This window comes from Phodopus roborovskii, unplaced genomic scaffold (assembly GCF_943737965.1).
Source record: "Phodopus roborovskii unplaced genomic scaffold, PHOROB, whole genome shotgun sequence".
NCBI classification, from domain to species: domain Eukaryota; kingdom Metazoa; phylum Chordata; class Mammalia; order Rodentia; family Cricetidae; genus Phodopus; species Phodopus roborovskii.
This window is the reverse complement of record NW_026126578.1, coordinates 4,399,194-4,419,138: the sequence shown is the minus strand read 5'-3', so window position 1 is coordinate 4,419,138 and position 19,945 is coordinate 4,399,194. Positions and strand designations below refer to the sequence as shown.

The following is a 19,945-nucleotide window of genomic DNA, read 5'->3' as shown; positions in this document are numbered from 1 at the left end:
TAATGAAAATATAGGTACAATGTAATAATGGCTTCAGGAAAGAGAACAGTGGTTGCATTTCACAAGGAAAGGTCAGAAATAAGTGGGAAAGAGCTGTTTGCTAGGCTGGGTTATATTTAGATTCAAGCTTTATTCATTAGCTTTTTTTTTTCTTTTTTCTTTTAATCAACCTGACACAAGCTGGAAAGAAGGAGTCAACGTTGGGAAATTCCTCTTTAGACTGAGCTGTAGGCATGTTTGTGGGGCCCTTTCTTGATTAATAATTGATATGGAAAGGGATATCCCATGTTGGACATGGGTGTCTGGTCCTGCCATGTAGAAGAACACAAGCCAAGTAAGCACAAGGAGCAAGCCAGGAAGCAGCATTCCTCCAAGGTCTTTGCTTCACTCTCTTTAGGTTCATGTTATTGCTCCTGCCTTGATTTCTCTATACAGTGAACTGACCCAGACTTATAAGCCAAATAAACTCTTCCTTACCAAGTTGGTTTTCATCAGTCTTTTATCCTAGTAACTGAGACCAAACCAAGACATAAACATTGACATAAGTAATAAAGTATTTGTAGTCTAATGGGAAGAGGTGATCTAAAATAATTGTAACAATGGGAAGCCATAGCTCAGAGATCAGCCTGTGAGCAGGAAACCTCAGTGTTTATAATAGGATGATACTGGAATGTGCTCACACAATGTACCTGAGGGGAATGGACAAGGCACCCAGATGATTGGTTCCTTTGTTGCTTTGTTCAAAAACCTGACAGGAAGTAATTTTACTGTTGGCTTGGAATCATGGCTTAATGGAATCTAGCCTGTGGAGAAACTTGATGATATTGAGGACACGGCTGGTGGAATAAGCATGTTATGTATTCCTCATTCCTCAACAGATTAGTAAGCTGAGAATCTGGGATTAGAAGTGGGTTTGAGCTCACCCTAATGGTACCTACATCCTTCTGCTAGCTAGGCACCACTTCCTAAAAATTGCACAACCTTGGAAAACACTAGCAAGAAATCAAGTGTTCAAATAAATCACCATCAGCCAGCTATTGCATTTGAACTGGACACTCCTCTTTGCAAAGGAGGTAGGAATCTTCCTCTTGGCCAGTGTTGACTTAGATAAATACCTTCAGTTCTAATACACTGCTTCTGAAGAAAGCAAGAACATCTAGTCTCTGTAGCATTGATGTCCTGTGTCCTGGGGATGACTAACAGTGATATCAGACAAGTTTTCTCTGAAGAGATATGAAATAAGCTGTGATGGTTAATATTAATTAACCTGGCAGGCTGTAGATTGACATGAGAGACACAGCTGTTGTGGAATATTACTTTAAGATGTGCTACATTCATTATTATTATGCTGCAGAATGTTTAGTGATCCAAAGATATGTTGCTTTCTTTTATGCTGTATTTGTTTAACTCTGTAAAGCTGTGTTATATTGCCTATCTAAAACATCTGATTGGTCGATTTAAGAGCTGAACAGCCAATAGCTAGGCAGAAAAGAGGGATAGGAGGATTGCCATACAGTGAGAATAAATAGGGGGAGAAGAGAGGAAAGGGAGGCATGAGAAAAGGAGGATGACACCAGGAGCCAGTCACCAGTCACACAGCCAACAATGGAGAAAGAAGCAAAGAAAGACATACATATGGAAGAGATAAATGTAAAATTCCCAAGGCAAATGTAAAATTCCCAAGGCAAAATGTAGATGGAATAATTTAAGTTAAGGAATGGCTAGTAATAAGCTAAACTAAGGCTGTCCACTCAGCAGTAAGAATAAGTTTCTGTGTTTATTTGGGAATTGGGTGCAGGCCTCCAAAGAGAGAAGAGTGAAACTAACTAACTAAATAAATAAATAAAATCACACACAGATCTAGGCTAGTCTGTGGGGTGTTTTCCTGATCATGCTCACCCTGCAAATGAACAGCACTGAATTAAACATCAACAATAGCCTTTCTACCATGGCAGACTGAATCGCTAAACTTTGACTTGAATCAACCTGTTCTTTCATAAGTTGTTTTGGTCCGGTATTTTGTCACAGTAATGAGAAAAGTAATGACTGTGTGAACTGAACTCAGAACACTGACATATAAAAGCAGCAAAGGGTACAAAGCAGAGAGGAACAAGTTAAACTGGGACACCTGAAGAAACCCAGTGTGGCAGAGGTAGGGGAAGGAAGAGGCTGGGAATTAGGGAAAGTGGGGTGATGGGTAGAAATTTCTGTAAGCTGAGAACCAGTTACATTGAAATATTACCCTCAAATTGGATATTATATTGGTTCAGTTGCCAGCATTATCATGAGATACCCTTGATATCACTAAAAGGGCTGCTATATGTAATATTTAATATTCATTTGACTGTAAAACAAAATCTATTACTTAAATGGGTCAAATGGGAAGGATGCTTGTTTCCCATAAAGTTGTACTTGATCAGGCTTCCACCCTCAGACATTCAGATGGTCTTCTCTTCTTGCCTTGCATATTCCCTCCTCTTTGTTAATTCCTGTCTACTTTTAATCTACTGACTCCAATAGGAACTTCAGTGGTATGTTACATTGTTCTAGGAGAGGTGTAGTCTACTTTCTTGACCACAGGCCACATGTGTTATTGGCCCCCTCTGCCTCCTACAATCCTTTCTCACCCTCTTCTGCAGGATTCCCTAACTCCACCTGATGTTTGGCTGTGGATCTGCATCTGATTTCATCAGTTTCTGAATGAAGCCTTTTTTTTATGACAGTTGGGCTAGGCACCAATCTGTCACAGGAGATGGCCAGTTCAAGCTATGTATCCACCATTGCTAAGAGTCTTAGCTGGAGTCACTGTTGTAGATTCTTGGGAGATTTCTTTGTGCCAAGTTTTTAATTGACCTCCAAGTACCCCCCCTTTCCAGTAGTCTCTTTTAGTATTCTCCCTCCCCCTCCCCCAACCTGATGACTCATGTTCCCAACCCTACCTGTCTGCAGTATAATCATGAAATCTCTTCTATTTCCCCTTCCCAGGGAGACTCCCCCATAAACTCTTTTTGGGTCTATGATATGTAGCATAATTATACTTTATTTTACAGCTAATATCCACTTATGAATTAGTATATACCATGTTTGTCTTATGTCACGGTGATTTTTTTTCTTGTTCCATCTATTTGCCTTCAAATTTTCTTGTGTCCTTGTTTTGTTTTTATTTTTCTAGATAGGGTTTTTCTATATAACAGATGTGACTGTCCTGGAACTTGCTTTGTAGATCAGGCTGTCCTCAAATTCACAGAAATCAACTTGCCTCTGCCTCTTGAATGCTGGGAGTGTACCACCACTGCCTGGGTAATAGTTGTTTTAAAAGTAAAAATAAACACAGTTGAGGCAACCTTTATAAACTATTCACATGGACTGATTTCATGTCTTCCTCAAAATACCCACAGGAAACACAGGCTTAATATTCAATTAAGTTTCAAAATATGTCTTCTTTTGAAAATAGTCACCTGATATGGTCTGGTTTCGCAGTTAAAAGTGTAGGTCCAAATCCAGGCTCCAGTATTTACCACATGTCAGATGACAACAGTTAACTTAAATTCCTTGTTGTTATTATCAGAATACCAGATATATTAAAATCCACAGGAAAGCATACACATTCTCATATGAGATCATATTCATTGAAATCACAGAACTGCAGTGGGCTCAAGATAAGAATCTAATAAAGTTAAGCTATGTCATTACCTGTTTGCTCAGCCCAGAAGATACCTTTTGAGTTATGAAAAACAAGTGCTTGCACCTCTCATGTGACAGGATGTTTCTGGAAGACATCTTTGGGAATAGGTGAACTGCCATGAATTTAAAATGATTCCTCTTAGATGTTTGGTTTATAAATCAGAGTTGGAAAAGGCAGCAAAGGCATTGGGAAGTGCTTTTCTGGTAGGAAAACTTAATCAGTATACAAAAGTTTCTAAGCACAGATGTGACTGAGCCTCTTCCAGGATGTACTTAAATAGGAATGAATGGAGTGATAACCAAAACATGATTAGTGGAAGGAACAATGATACTTTTATTTGCTTGGGGATGTGTGGAATTGAAAAAGACTCCAAGTACCCTTCACTCACTGAAGTAAATACCCTCCATTTACTGAAGTAAAATCATTACAGGGGATTGGAGCTTGGTGAGTGAGGTAAGGATGAACTTCCCAAAGATGAGTCCATTGTGTACACCAGAATACATCTAGCAATTGGGTAGTACTGCAGATCTTTCTCCTGAGAGAAGAAGATAATTTTCAAAGCAGCTAAGACCACATAACTGTTAAGATGGAAATAAAATTAATGGAATTGTTTTTAGATTCCCTTTCACATTCATGTACAATAAATCACGTGAAGCCAGAGCAATTTATCATATACATATTTATCATACACATATTCCTTTTATTCCTAATGGCTACACCTCTGTCTTTAAATTTCAGGGAAATTGATTCAACATCTAAACAGCTATTGTAGCAGTTAATGCTGAAGCCTCTAAGTGGCCATAGTGCTAAGAATAAGGGATGGCACAATGCTTGGTTCTAAATGGAACATCTTTATTGCCTCAATCAACTCTTGGAAGCAGGAGGGGAGAAGAAGGGATGGGAAGGATGCTAGACTGAGCTTGTGGAGACATTCAGCAAAAAGACATCTTCAGGACATGATGCAGCTGAGTTACTCATGAACTCACTTCAGCTGTTGTCATGTGCACAGGATTGGGTTTGTTGGCTTTTCATCATAGACAGGGAAGGAGTCCATAAAGATCTGCCCCTCCAAGGGAAAGTATGAGCACTTAACACTGATAGGTAAAGGAGTGTATCATAGTTATTTCTTGTCAACTTGACACAAACTATGTCTAGCTGGGGAGAGGGAAACTCAACTAAAGAATTGCCTCCAATAGATTGTCCTGTGGGCATGTCTGTGGGGCATTTGCTAATCGCTATTTGATGTGAGAGGAGCCAGCTTAATGAGGGAAGTGCTGTTCCTGGAAGGCTAGCCTAGGGGTTCTTAAAAAAAAAAAAAAAAAAAAAAAAAAAAAAAAAAAGGTAGGTGAGCAAGGCAGAGGAATCAAGCCCATAAGCAGCCTTCCTTCCTGGCTTCTGCTTCGGTTCCTGCTTCCAGATTCCTGCCTCCAGATTTCTTCCTTCAATTCCCTCCATCATTAACTGTAATCTTAAACCAAATAATCCCTTTCTACCTCCTTTGGTCCCCATTTTACTGAAAAAATACAGAAGGAGACTAAATGGGGGTATTATTTTCTTCAGTAGTGTATCCAAGGATATAATTTTGTTCCACTAAATACCATTCCCCTAATACTCAGGCAAGTACCTCTTATTAATTTCAGTGGTCCACACACAAGCAGCAGATAGGAAAGTAAGAGAAGGAAGGAAGGAGGGCAATGGGGATGAACATGACTGAAGTTTATTATATAAATGTATAAAAATGTGATAGAAAAGAAACAGAACTACAGTGCATTTAGTCTTCACATGTGTGACTGTCAGGAACAGATAGAATGTCCAAAATATAAAGTGATCAGTCCACTCTTGTATCATTCTTCCTGTCTACCAGGAGATACTGTGCTAATTCACTGTGCAGAGAATCCCACAGCAAGGAAGCCTTGCTCCTCTTCTTTTCTTATTTAAGTTTCCCTGAGGACTGAAAGCAAACCATCATGTGACTGGGGCTTTGGAATGAGAACATACATTAGCACTGAAGAAAACAAATGGACAACCTCACCACAGAGGTTGACTATCCTTTGTATAATCCAAAAACTCTGTGTCTTAGAGAATGGTACTATTATTCCCTTCCCAGAGGACAAAGGCAAGTCAGGGCATCCAGGATAAAATGACTCCCTCTTGTCCCTCTCAGCCCTTTAAATTTAAAGGGCTATTTTGTCAAAAGTCAGCAAAGATAAAGTATCATAGACTGAAATCCTAGAGTGAAACCATCAGAAAACAGTAGTGTGTGCCCATGGCTGGGTCTGTATTTCTCAGATGTGTTTGAACCTTGCGGCACCAGCTGATGTGACTGGTGATGTACATAATGTAATGATTGTGTTAGGTCTATTTGAGTGGATATCATTTGTCTTGATTGAAAATTAGTGGGTGAATTAAGAGTGCATCTGACTGTAAGAACAAAGCGGCTTACATAAGAAGGGACTTTAATTTGCTGGTGTAATACAGATGACAACATAAGGTAATGGTGCTTAGATGTTCAGATTTAGTTTTTTCTTTGCACCCTTAGCAGCCTCCATTAAACTTTGCTTAGCTTAACAGCTTTTTCCTTTTCAAATGTTTGTCTCCTCAATATTAAAACATAGCTTCTGCCTTCTATAGAGCAGGGATGTGTTTAGGGTGGGAAAACCAGGAAAAGCAGTTGGGTGTTTAGTTGTTCTAATTTCCTTTCTGTTGCTTTGTTAAAGAACTCTCACCCAAAACAACTTTTAGGGTATGAAAAGGATCAGCAGGTTACTTCACTGAGGGTAGTCACAGAACGAACTTGAAGCAAAAACCAAGAACACATACTGCTTTCTGTCTTGGACTCAAGCTTAGATAGTTTTCTTATACAGCCCTGGACCACCTGAGCAGGGAGTGGTACCACCCACAGAGGTCTGGGACCTCCTACATCAGTTGTCAGTTGAGACAGTCCCCCACAGTTATTCCCACCAGCCAAACTGGTCTGGGTAGTCCTCCATATGAGATTCCCATCTCAGGTGATTTTAATGTGTGTCAAGTTGACAGCAAATGCTAACTAGGATGACATTCCTACCTGTAGGCAAGTTTTCCTGTTCTGCCAATACTACCAAATAATCACGCAGAAACTTAATATTAATTGAAAATGCTCAGCTTATAGCTCAGGTTTGTTTCTAGCTAGCTCTTACACTTTGAATTTACCCATATTTCCTATCTACCCTCTGCCATATGACCCATTGCTTGTTACCTCCTTCTCTATACATTCTGTTTCATCTGCATCTGCTGGTGACACCTCTGACTCTACCCCTTTTTATCCCAGAATACTTAGTTTGGTTGCCCTGCCTATACTTCCTGCCCAGATACCATCCAGTCAGCTTTTTATGAAACCAAATGAAGTGAGAAATTTTGACTGTATACAAAAGCACCTACCTATCTCCATCCCTCTATACAGGGAAACAGAACAATTTCTCTCCTCTCACTAACAATTCCACTTTTCCATCACTTGTTAGAACTAGAACAAATATCCTTCCTAGGCATGTGGACCATCACCATGACAGACTGAACAAATGGCCTCCATTGGCTTTGGTCAGTTACAGTTTTGGTTTCTCAGGTTTGGCATATTGAGCAAAGTTAGCGATACATGTAAACAAGAAGAAAATGGTAAATGCCTGAGGATGTATCTTGTAAATAGATATTGAAACAAACTAGAATGTGTACGTGCCACAATGCAAACTTTGAATTAGATTTTCAGATATTATTTGAATGTTTTTATTCCATGGTTTAAAGAAGTTGCAAGCATTCAATTTTCAACAGTTGGGCTAGCCTGCCCAAGTGTGTAAATGACATCTCTTAGCCTTGTCTTCCTCTGGCCCATTGTCCCCACTCAGAAATTCATAGGGGTGAATCTCTGAAATTCACAATGACCAATCTTTACTCCCACCCTGAGTGGCTGGGAACACTCTACTGGGGCATCTCTGAGGCTGTCTTTAGAAAGGCTTGGAACCCATCCTGAATACAGGCGATGACACTATCCTAAGGGCTGTGGGTCCTAGACTGAAGGACTCAGTAGAAAGGGAAGAGCATTCATTCCTCTCTGCTTTCTGACTGCAGATCTTGGCTCACTGGCTCACTGCTGCCACCAGGGCTTCCCCACCATGAGAGACTGCAGTCTCAGACACTGAGTCTATTTTAATATTTCAGTTGCCCTTGCTAGGTTAAAAGTGACTTTTTTTTTTTTAATTTCTGTGACAACATGACGAGGCAACTTAAGGAAATAGTGTTTATTTAAGTTTACAGTTTGAGGGTACTGCCAATTGTGACAGAAACATGAAGAAGCTGGTCTCACTCTCTCCATAGCAGGGAAAGAGAGAGATGCCTATTGGTGCTCACCTGTAGATGGAGTTTCTTTCCTGCTGGGTCCCACAGCCGTTAAGCCCCCAATAAACACACATAAAGTTATAATAATTAGGAACTGTTTGAGAGCTGCCACATACCGTTCAGACATGGCCAAGTACAAGAACCACACCATACACAACCAGTCCCGGAAATGGAACAGAAATGGCATCAAGAAACCCGATCACAAAGATATGACTCTCTTAAGGGGGTTGACCCCAAGTTCCTGAGGAAAATGCGCTTTGCCAAGAAATACAACAAGAAAGGCCTGCAGAAGATGCAGGCAAACAACACGAAGGCAATGAGTGTATGCGCAGAGGCAATCAAGGCTCTTGTGAAGCCCAAGGTGGAAAAACCCAAGATGCCAAAGGGTCCAGGCTGCAAACTCAGCCATCTGGCTTTCATCGCTCACCCCAAGCTTGGGAAGAAGATTAGAAACAATATGGCCAAGAGTCGTAGGCTCTGCCAACCAAAGCCCAAGGTTCAAACCAAGGCAGAGGCCTCGGCTCCATCTAAGGCCCAGGCTACAGCTCCAGCTCAGGCTCCCAAAGGCGCCAAGGCCCCATAGAAAAGGTTTCTGCCACCGTGAAGACAGATGGACTGGTTTGACACATCTACACACTCTGCAGATGACCTGTGCCCTATGCTGTTTTAGCAAATAAACTTGTGGCAAGATCTGTTAAAAAAAAAAAAAAAGGAAGAAAAAAGAAAGAAAAGAAAAGAAACTGTAGAAAGAAAAGAGAAGAAACTGTTTGGTCAATGGCTCAGGCTTCTTACTGGCTGTCTCTCTTAGTTATTAACCCCTTTCTACTAAACTGTGCATCTTCATGTGTTTTAGGCTTACCAGAAAATGTCCCAGCATGTCACTCTTTCGGGGGCGACATAGCATCTCCCTCATGGCTTCTCTCTGCCTTCTTCTCCCCAGAATTCTCCTGGTCTACTGGCCCTACCTATACAACCTGCCTGGCTACGGAACAATCAGTGTTTTATTCATCAACCAATAAGAGAAACATGTATACAGAAGGAAATCCACCACTGCTCACCCCCATTTTTATGGAACAGTCCTATCCTTCCTTACATAGTAGTTCTCACTTCAACTCACCCAGACCACAAAAGCCCTCACATACATGCTCAGAGATGTTTGCATAGGTGCTTCCAGATCTCATCAAGTTGACGGTATTAATCATCACAGGGAGGGATTTTGTCACAGAAAAGAAAAAATAAGTAACTGATGGAGTCACTTGTAATGAATATGGGTTTTTCTGCCTGCCGCCCAGTATTGTCCCGCCGGAACCAGCTGCCGCGTACTGCATAGAGACAAGATATGTTCATCATAGGCAGCTTGGGTTTCTGGGTCAGCATAGAGACCCTCACCAAGAATTTTATCTTGGGGAGCTTTATTAAGTATTAACCCATTTCTATGTATTTCCAGGTGGTTTCACCTACGGGGGAGTGGGGCAGGCGTCTGGTCTCCCTGTCTCTCCATGCTGATTCCTCCTTACTACTTCCTCTTTCCTCCTCATCTCCTAGTCCCTCCTATCTTCCTTTCCTATTGGCCAACAGTGCTTTATTCATTAACCAGTATGAGAAACATAAACAGAATGACGTCTCCCATCAGTCACTGTATAAAGTTGTTTCTCCTTCATTTGCCTATCATCTCAACAGTGTTAGAATAAAGACTCAAGCTCTGCTTGCAACTTTCAAAATCCCTCAGCCCTGGCTCCTTTCCAGCCCCAGATCTTAATCTTCCTTCCCATATTTGAAGCTGGTTCCAGACTTAATCAAATCTTTAGCAGAACTACTCTCTTGCTACTCAAGGCAGGACACACTACTTTCTATGTTTGGATCAATCTGCTGCTGTTTGTAGTACAAATGACTCTCAACCATGTCTCCATACTGCCATTTTCTGTGGAAAGCCCCCCCCGCCCCCGTGTCTTCTCCTGCTTTATAGTCTTTTGGCTCCCTCTCTTGGCATTTATAATTCTTTATTGAAAGTACAAGAAGAAGAAATTATGTCCTTTCTTGAACAGCTCGAGTGAACAGACAAATATCAGGAAATGGGCTGAGGAGATAGCTCTGTTGGCTGGGAATATATTTGCTTTGAAAACAGCAGGATCTAAGTTTGATCCTCATAAAGCCACATGATAAAAGCCAATGTGATGACGTTCAGTTGTAATTCCAGGGCAGGAGAGGGGGAGAAGGGCTGGTTTCCATGCCTGGCTGCTCAGCCAGGGTGGACTACTTGGTGAGTTCCAGGTTAGTGGGAGGACTTTAATAAATAAGATAAATGACATTTGACCAATGATATCTGACGTTGTCCCTAGGCCTTTATGCACACAAGAATATACATTCATGTGTTCCCATGCAGGTACATATAAACACACACACAACCATACACACACAGACACACACACACACACACACACACACACACACACACACACACACACAGAAACCAAAGTCAGATTTTAGGAAATAAAAAATCATAAATTAATAGGCACTTGAGTAGGGTCCAATGTGGCCTCAATATCCAGGCCAATGGAAGGTTGATGTGGAAGATGAGACTAGAATCTTCTTCTGTGAGCACTGCTTCTCTTTCTAAGTAATGTCTTATTGTTTATGGCTTGTTTTATAAAGGAATCTGTCGTCTCACATTTAAATATTTGTTGTCTTGTTTTCCTTATACTTTACCAATAAATGAATATTACAGGGTACTCATTCAGCAGACTTTCCTCTAAACTGCTTTACCAGGCTTGTTAACCCCTATTTCTGGCAAGTTAGAAATAGGCTATGGGACAGAGGGCCCACAGGAACTGCAGGATCCAGGCTTCCAATAACTCCAGGTTTATGGTACATAGTTCTCAAAGAAGAAAAAAAGCATCAACTGAGTTCCTATATCTAAACTCAAAAATCCTCATAATGCCCAGGCTTGTGAGTGAGCAGACATACTCTAACTGAAGCTATTTTGAGTTTAGATTTCATTATTTATATTGAATCATGAATGAGGGAATTCAATTGAAAGTGTATTGATTGGTTGTCAAGAAGGTTCATGCTCATCCTTGTGGCTAGCAGCGGAAAGATTTATTTTTCCCACAGCACTGAAGAGTCAACTATGAGAAAAAGGAGAGGAAAGCCAAGAGTCAAATAAAAATGAAAGGTGCCTTTTTTATTGCCTCAACACATGTATTAAGTTTCTCTATTTGTTTTGTTTTGTTTTGTTTTTTAAGGATAGGACTTTATTTGGGATGGGCAAAATATAGACAAACTTGTGAAAGTTAATTCTGCAAAAGTGCCAGTTTTGTCAATTTCAATTCCCTGAGAGTCAATTTGGCAAAACACCCATTTTAAGTTTTAATTTAAATTCAAAGCATATGATATAAAATACATCCTATAATAAATGAAAATTAAAGGGAAATTATCCCTCCATGATGAACATTTAGTCCCAAAAGATAAAGTGATACTCTGAATACCATGTTCAAATATCTAAAACTATTGATCCCTTAAACTTTAATCTTTCACTACACAATTACAATGAGTGCATTTATTGTGTTTGGCTCAATGTTCCTTTGGTGATTAGATTTTCTGTTTGGCCCAGACCTGATGGTTTTCAGTAACCTTGTCCCCTCTTCCCAATCTCCTTTGAAGCATTGGTATTTCCAGGACTAGCTGGGCATTTGTTGTGCAAGGCAAGGAATCCAGCATTTGTAGGAGAATATGCAGGGGAAATAGGACATTATCCACAGGAGAGGTCACAGGGCATAGCTTATAACTGCTTCAGAGGTTGCCTTTACTGTATCCTCATGCCCAAGACTCTGGACCAATACTAATTTTCTACATTTCTGCCATAATTGTTTTTTTTTTTTATAAACACTGTAGTGGTTAAAGAACCTGGTTTTTAGTACTAACTCAGCCATGTGTTAACTTACATAAGTTACTGTAAGCTATGTTTTCCTGCAGTAAGCAATATGCCAAGTTTCAAAGTCCTTTAAAAATGTATTTCATTAAGACAACTACTATTGTGTATCTGTGCCTGTGTGCATGATGTGTGTGCAAGTACATTAACCATACTGCATGTGTGGAGATCTTAAGAAAACTTTGTGGATCTGTTTTCTGTTCTTTCACCTTTATGTGAATCCTGGGTATCCAAGTCAAGTCCCCAGGAATTTATAGTAATACCCTTTACACATTGGCCATCTTACCAGTCTATAATGCTATTTCTGGCTGAAGTTCTATGTCCAATCTGAGTCAACAGGGAGATAATCAGGTCTTCTTTGCCATTATGGAAGGTCCTTATAAAATTTATCAATGTATAACTATACCATTTATATACCTGGCCTCCTTGGTTAGAGAAAGGGAAAATACTGACAGTCAAGCATAAATTCTTAAAATCTACTCATAAGTCACGATTAGATTTACATTATACTGTCCCATACAAGTGACAGTGATATACTTCAAGAGATCAGACAATGTTTCTCCTCGCATTTATTAAGAAGAGAGTTAGATATTGGAGAACATTAGTATTGTCAACCAAAGATAATTGTTCTGTTCCTCTGTGAAGTCAACTGTAACAGAAGGCTAATAACATCCATGTCAATGAGCTGTCTATGAAGTTAAAATGAAATGCAGAGTAGAGAAACACTGAGTGCTTTATTTGGCAACTAATCAATAAAATCAACTATTAACATTGTTGGTTCAAATGCATATCTTTAGGCTTAAATAATATAATATATATATATATATATACATATATATATATATATATATATATATATATATATATATATATCAAGAGTTGTGGGTCTCAATGTGGGAAAAGACAGCCCTTCTGTATAATACTGTTTTCTTTCCTAGTGGCTAGAACTTCTTCCAGAGTTCAATCCATTGGCTTCTACTGGCTTCTGATCCCTTTGGCCTAAGCTCCTGGCATACATTCAGATTGCTTCCTGGTGATGTTCTCTCCATTTCCAAGTGGAATTGTCATCAAAATGAGGTAAACATAAAGGCTATCATTGTCTTTCATTCCTCCAGTGGCTTCTCAGTGTTTAAACTTTTACCCCAAAACAAGAATCATTGACATCTGTATGACTTTTCCCATTATTTGAACAAATGCCTGACACAAAGCAACTTAAAGGTTGACTTTTTCTCATGATTCAGGGCATTGAATCCATCCTGGTGGGGAAGGCATGGTTACAAAGGCAACTCACAGTGTGGTAGCAGAGTCTTTCTGACATCTATGTGGATTAGGGAGCAAAGAGAGATGAATACTCATATTGAGGCAGGAACCTCAGCCTCTGCGATGGTGGCTTTTTTTCTCAGTCCAATCTCTATGGAAACACTGATGTGTTCAGAGTTGTGTCTTTTTGGCGTATGAACATATTACATAAGAAGATGACCTCCTATAGCTCAGTGTCTCCTATTCAAAGTTTAAAGGGTAACATATTTTGGGATTATTACAGTAACAGTGTGAAGTATGCTCTCACCAGTGGTAGACACTATTAATCAAGCATGATGCTTTTCCACACTAAACTCCACTTACCTTTCTCATCTCCCTCTTCTGGGGCAGTTATTCACAATAGGTTGGGGGCTGGAGACATAGCTTAGTGGTAGAACACTTGCCTCCCATGCATGAAGCTCTGAGTTTGATCCCTAGGAAGGCCAAATAAGGGTCCAACACTGCCTCTCCAAAATTTAGGCATAAAATGGCATACATTTGCAATCATTTCTACCTAGAATTAATGGTGTCCCTATTATGAATCTCAATGACTTAGACACTAACAAACATGAAGAGTTTCAGAAGGTCAATAAGAATAGGAAATACCTAGTTGAATTCCTAATATCTACCTTCCTTCTTGCCTACCTTATTATTAAGACATAATGGAGAGTTGAGGCCCTCTCAGCTTTCCCCCTTCTATATCAGCATGATATGGAATATGAACAATCATCATTGTTCAAATTTTCTTTAAGTAATCAAGTTGATGATATTTCAGGGGTGTAGTCTCTCTGGAACTTCAAGGAATAACAATCTAGTCAATTATAGAACTCTAAAGCAGGAAATCTCACATTTGCTGCCAGTGTGAAAGGTTGAAAATTTCAATTTCACAATACTTATTAGATGCTGTTGATTTTTCTCTTTATGTATTATTTTGTTACATGAATTCCAACAGCTACAGAAACTACAGAATTAAACTGTTCATAGTTGGAAGCGTATTTATATTTAGTTCCATTTTGTGGTGATATGTTGGTTATGATTTTTTAAAGCTTGCCTGAGGATTCAGAAAGAAAAGTCAGTCACAAGCCATAGAAGCCAGGCACATACCTTTAAATCCAGGAGCCAGAAGCTAGGGGGTGGTGGTACACACCTTTAATCCTAGGACCCAGGATTAAGAGGTAGATGGATCCAAGGCTATCCAGATCTACACAAGAGTGACCCAGTCCTAAATAAAACTGCTCATACAAAGATGATCTCAGCACCTGGGATCTCAAGCCTTTAATCCAAGCATTAGTGAGGTATATAAGACAGGAGCAAGGTCTCAGTATTAGGCATTCATTCTCCAGTCCCATTGAGGATAGGAAGACATTCAGTCTTGGTAGTCTCTAGTCACACTAAGGAGAGGCAGCTGAATCAGCCCATTCAGCCTGAGACAGTAGTACAAATCCCAATATCTGTCTCTGGGACACTTATTTTCCGCATTACACCATTTTCTCACTAAAAATTGTTTATTTTATCTAATTGTTCTGTGTAGTGGTGGTGTACACCTTAATCCCAGCACTCGGGAGGCAGAGGCAGGGGGATCTCTGCTAGTCTGAGGCCTTAAGGCCAGTCTGGTCTACAGAGTGAGTACCAGGAGAGGCTCCAAAGCTGCACAGAGAAACCATGTCTTGAAAAACAAAACAAAACAAAACAACAACAACCCCCCCAAAAAAGATTATCTTATCTAATTTCAGTGTGAGACTGAGGCAAAGAAGGCTATCATATTATGGTGAAAAACTTGGACTCTGTCCTGCCAATATTCCTCAAGGAATGAGAGGCAAACCAAAGGAAACACAGGGAAAAAAATCAATCTGAACTCTGGGCTTCCCAGCATCTTCCAGTGAGTATTCCATTGACAAAAGCCAAGTTAGAACATCCACCTTTGAATTGAGCATGTAAAGTACCACTTAAAGTACCCTCCTGAAAAGAATCTAAACCCAACACCCCTGATTGATCCTTCAAGGAACAAGGGTGAGACAACCCCTGCCCTGCAGGTCCTCCTGACCCATCCACCCAGCTGGACTGTGCAGAGTCCTGACCATGGATTTTCTAGGATACAAGGTTTGACTGCTCATGGAAGCCGGGGGGAGTGCATGATGACACCAGGCAACTGTGACTTTTCTTGCCTTTCGCCTGTCTTGCTTTCACTGCTGGAAATATTTTGATTTCTCTCTCTTGTACCACAGATCAACACTTTCTGTTTCAAAAATAGCCTTTTTATTCAAAGGCTTCACACTGCAGTGGGTAAAAATTTTAAAAATGCCTGAGGGAAATTAGCAGCATCATTTTCTTACTTACTTTCAGCCTATTAACATCATTCTCAAACTTATACATTAACACTGGGATGTTCTGCTCCCCGGGGTCTGCTCCTTTGTTGCTTCAGCTTTTAGGAAAATTCCAAGAACTATAAGCACAGGACCTGGGAAGTATTCACAACACGTATCTTAAGACAAACCAACAAATAAATAAAATTAGGGGCTAGAGAGATGATGGCTAGACAGTTAAGAGAACTTACTGCTCCTAAAGTGTAGCCAAGTTTGGTTCTCAGCACCCTCATCAGGCTATAACTACAGCTAAAGGTGATTGTGGGTCCTCTTCTGGCATCTGCAGGTACTTTTATTTTTGGGTAAAAATACCACACAGATATGCATATGTACATACTATTAAAAAAGAAAATCTTTTAAGATATTGAAAACCAAGTGACTTCAAGTATTCATAGAGCTAATGGGTCAAACCTTGTTAGCCTTCATGAAAAACCATTAAGAATTACCAGTAATTGCTATTATTTACAGTCAATGCCATCCTTGCAAAAGCAGCTTTATTGTATTACTAAGAGATGATTAATATATAACAAGGATTAAAGATTGCCTCACAGCAGGTAGGCCTCTTAACCGATATGTCATTACACTGATTACAAAGGTATGCAAATGATATAAACAGAAAAAATGATGTTTTTCTTTTATGCTAATTTTAGCCTGGCTCACCTGTGCATTAATTAACTCATATTCAATTAGCTGGTTCACCAAGGCAGAATTCCATCTTGTCAGCCTGCCCTATGTGACACATAAGGCAGTTGTAAAGTGTCCTAATTTAAACCTGTACTTTTAACCTTTGCCTTTTCATTATTAAGACAATAAAATACAAATAACTTTTATTGGCCCGAGGGAGTATTATGGTGTGATTCTGGTAAGGATCTGTCTTTCTTTACCAATCCAACAAATTAGACCAAGGGTCCTGGTTTCATGACTCTCATGGTATGTTTATTTGTTAGGCTAGTGACTGGCAAGTATCTTAATTTATAAATAAAAGTTTTAGTTTACTTTTAGTTATGCATATGCACATGAGTTTACTTGTGGGTCTGTATGCCTGAGTGCAGAAGCATCCAGGAGTGTCAGATCCGCTGGAGCTGGAGTTATATGTAGTTCAAGTGCCCTCAAGTGAGTGCTGGGAACTCTACAAGATCAGTTATATGCTTTTACCTGCTGAGCCATCTCTCTAGTCCCCACCCTTACTACCATGTAGTCAACAGTTTGAAGTTGACTTGATACAAGCTGAGGTCATTAAGAAAATACCTCCATAAGATGGGATTGTAGGCAGGCCTGTAGTGCATTTTATTAATTAATGATTGATGGGGGAGGGCCTAGCCCACTGTGAGTAGTGCCATCCCTGGGTTCTCTTAGAAAGCAAGCTGAGCAACCATGATAGTCAAGCCAGTAAATATCACTTTTTCATGGTCCTTACTTACCCATCTTTGCTTCTTTTGCAAGCCAACCCTCGTAGTCTGACCTTTTTTTTTTTTTTTTTTTTTTTTTTTTTTTGCTGGGGTGGGAGGAGGCTTCCAGCTCATAAACAATGACATGGAGAATTGTTATTAATTATGAAAGTTTGGCTTTATCTTAGGATTTTTAAAAACTAACTATTATAAATTAATTAACCTGTTTCTATTAATCTACATTCTATATGTGGCTTGGTTACCATTACTCTGCCCCATATGTCTGAGTTGTTCTGAGTCCCACTGGCATCTCCCAAGACCTAGATTCATCCCTCTTACTTCCTGTCTCTCGTTGAAAGTCCCACCTATTCTCTCCTGACTAGCTATTGGCTTTCAAATTTTTATTACACCAATCACAACAATACATCTTCATACAGTGCACAATTATCCCAAAACAAAGACTATATGCAGTAAGAATGAATCGCTTTAGATTTATTTCTACAGGGCCAATTATACTATTACACCTGCAAATTTAAAGCAATTTATGGAAGTGAATCAGTGTAAATTCAGTAGGAAGAACCAGGTGGGCTGTTTGGCAATGTAAGAAGCACTGGTGAATTTTATGAGGATTCCCTACCTTGCAAAGGGATTTCTATTCTTCCTTTTGCTCTTAGGACAGAGCTGCACATAACTGTTTTCTATAGTGTCGGTGTCATCAGTGGCCAGGATCTTGCCTTGGTTATTTCCAGGTTCTTGGTCTCTTGTTCAAAACTGAAATAAAAGCTCATACATAACAAAGTATGAAGGAAGTATTATTCAAAACAAAAGGATAGAACAATGTTGTAGTTAGAATATAATTTGCCCCATAATCTTACAGGGAGTAGCACTATTAAGAGGTGTGGCTTTGCTGAAATGGGTGTAACCTTGTTAGAGTAAATGTGTCACCATTGGGGTTTGGCTTTGAGATTTCCTATGCTCAGGATACTAACCAGTGTCTCAGTCAACTTCCTGGCACATGCAAGATATAGGAGTCTCAGCTACCTCTCCAGTACCATATCTGCCTACACGCTGCCATGCTCCCCGTCATGATGATTATGAACTGAACCTCTGAAACCATAAGCAAGCAACTGCAATTAAATATTTTCCCTATAAGGGTTGCTGTGGTCATGGTATCTCTTCACAGCAATAAAAAACCTTAACTAGCATAAACAGGTTAGAAATATAGCACAGGAGAACAGTGAGTCACTTTAGTGAAGATAATCAAAGGGCTTCAGTGTATTGCTTGGAGTTTCTATTTGTGGGATCTACAGGAAGGAAGGGCTGGTAATTAAGGGGTGTAGTTGGCATATTTCTTTATATGATTGACAGATTAGCCTGTCTCTTCCCATATGCATCTAATTTTTGCATCTAATTTTAATCATATTTGTAAGATATTAATTATGACATTCTTCCTAAAAATTAACTTTGGGACAATTTTTCCTTTATTACATGTGTATCACAAGCCATTTCAGAATGCATAGGCCTTTACATTCTTGCACAGTATATAAAAAGTATATGATGGAATGGCGCCTAAGTTTGATGGTCATTAAGGGGAGAAGAAGCCTTCATTGCTCAGAGTAGGGTTGCTTCAGCTGTACACCATAGGAATTACTAACAGGTTGCTAGGTAAATTAGTGAAAGAGGTTTTTTTCAAAATAGTATATATAGGTAAATATCAGAATTTCAAGTATATTATTAGAAGAGGTATGGTACCCGATACCAAATGGAGTAAAGTATATGCTTGCCTGCATTACTAGTGCTGGAAATACAGTTATCTGTCCACAAAATACTTAACAATGCTGGGTCTGGAGTTAGGTAACCTTTGTTTAATGGCCAATTTTGCCACTTACAGCTGAGTAAATTTTACAAAATTTTAGTTTCTATGATTTAATTCCCTCAGAAACAATATAAGTAAGTAATCCTTCATCTATAGAATTATAATAAAGGTTGCCAGAAGTAGCATATATAGACTTTGACAGATCTTTATATACTGCTTGTGCCATAGAAGGTGTTCAGATAATAAGTACTTGCATTCATATAGGAAAGAAAACACTTGTTTACACCTGTAGTTCAGAATTCACCTTTTATTTTTAGCAGAGAAACACGGGGAAGAATGAAGAATAGCCCTGCTCTGTTGAGATGTATAATTCACAAGTCCCCCATCGCTAAGTTTGGCATTAGAGTCTTATCATTCCAGGTGGTTAGCTGATATGAAGCCATCCCCAATTTTGGAGTGAGAACTGTAAATGCACAGCCAGAAGATCTGCAAATCCAAAGTTGGCTTCTCCAAATAAATTATTTTCCACATCCATCTTCCTATGTACTACTCCAGATGTAATACCAATGAGACACAAATGGATTGTTGTTTTTCTTTCCTTCTTTGACATCAGCAAGATAGAGGGATCATGCTATTGAGAGACAAGCCTACAGATTCAGGGACCAGTGCTTTCTACCCTATTCTGGTATTGCCTATTGATAGACTACCTCCTACTTCAGCCTGATTACATTTTTATGTTATGTGACATGTGTTTTTCTTTGCAGAGCTATGGAGCAGTGCTTATGACTTTGATCTTTCCTATTGACCTTTTGTAGCAGTTTGAATGTGAAATAGCCTTCACCGGCTCACATGCTGAACACTTTTTTCTCAGTTTATAGTGCTGTTTTGGGAAGTTGTGTTCTTTTTTCTTTTTTTCTTTTTCTGGTTCCAGTTCCTGGTTCACCCAGACAGAGAAATCAGTTTATCGATTGCATTAGCATTCTTTAGTGACTTACAGCTTAATTAGTTAAGTAACTACAGGGTCTCCTATAATTCTGTGACTATGGTTACACTCTGAAATAGTTTGATTTGTTAAGTCAAATGCAGACATGAGGACAAATC

At 39.5% G+C, this 19,945-nt stretch overlaps 1 protein-coding gene across 1 annotated transcript; it reads left to right on the top strand.

The window, feature by feature from the left end:
• The first annotated feature begins 8,219 nt into the window (after positions 1–8,219).
• LOC127236095 (60S ribosomal protein L29-like) lies at positions 8,220–19,649 on the top strand. The gene is made up of 2 exons (XM_051203533.1): positions 8,220–8,616; positions 19,609–19,649. Exons 1-2 carry the CDS (start codon positions 8,220–8,222, stop codon positions 19,647–19,649), a joined length of 438 nt encoding a protein of 145 aa, XP_051059490.1.
• Positions 19,650–19,945: the final 296 nt, after the last annotated feature.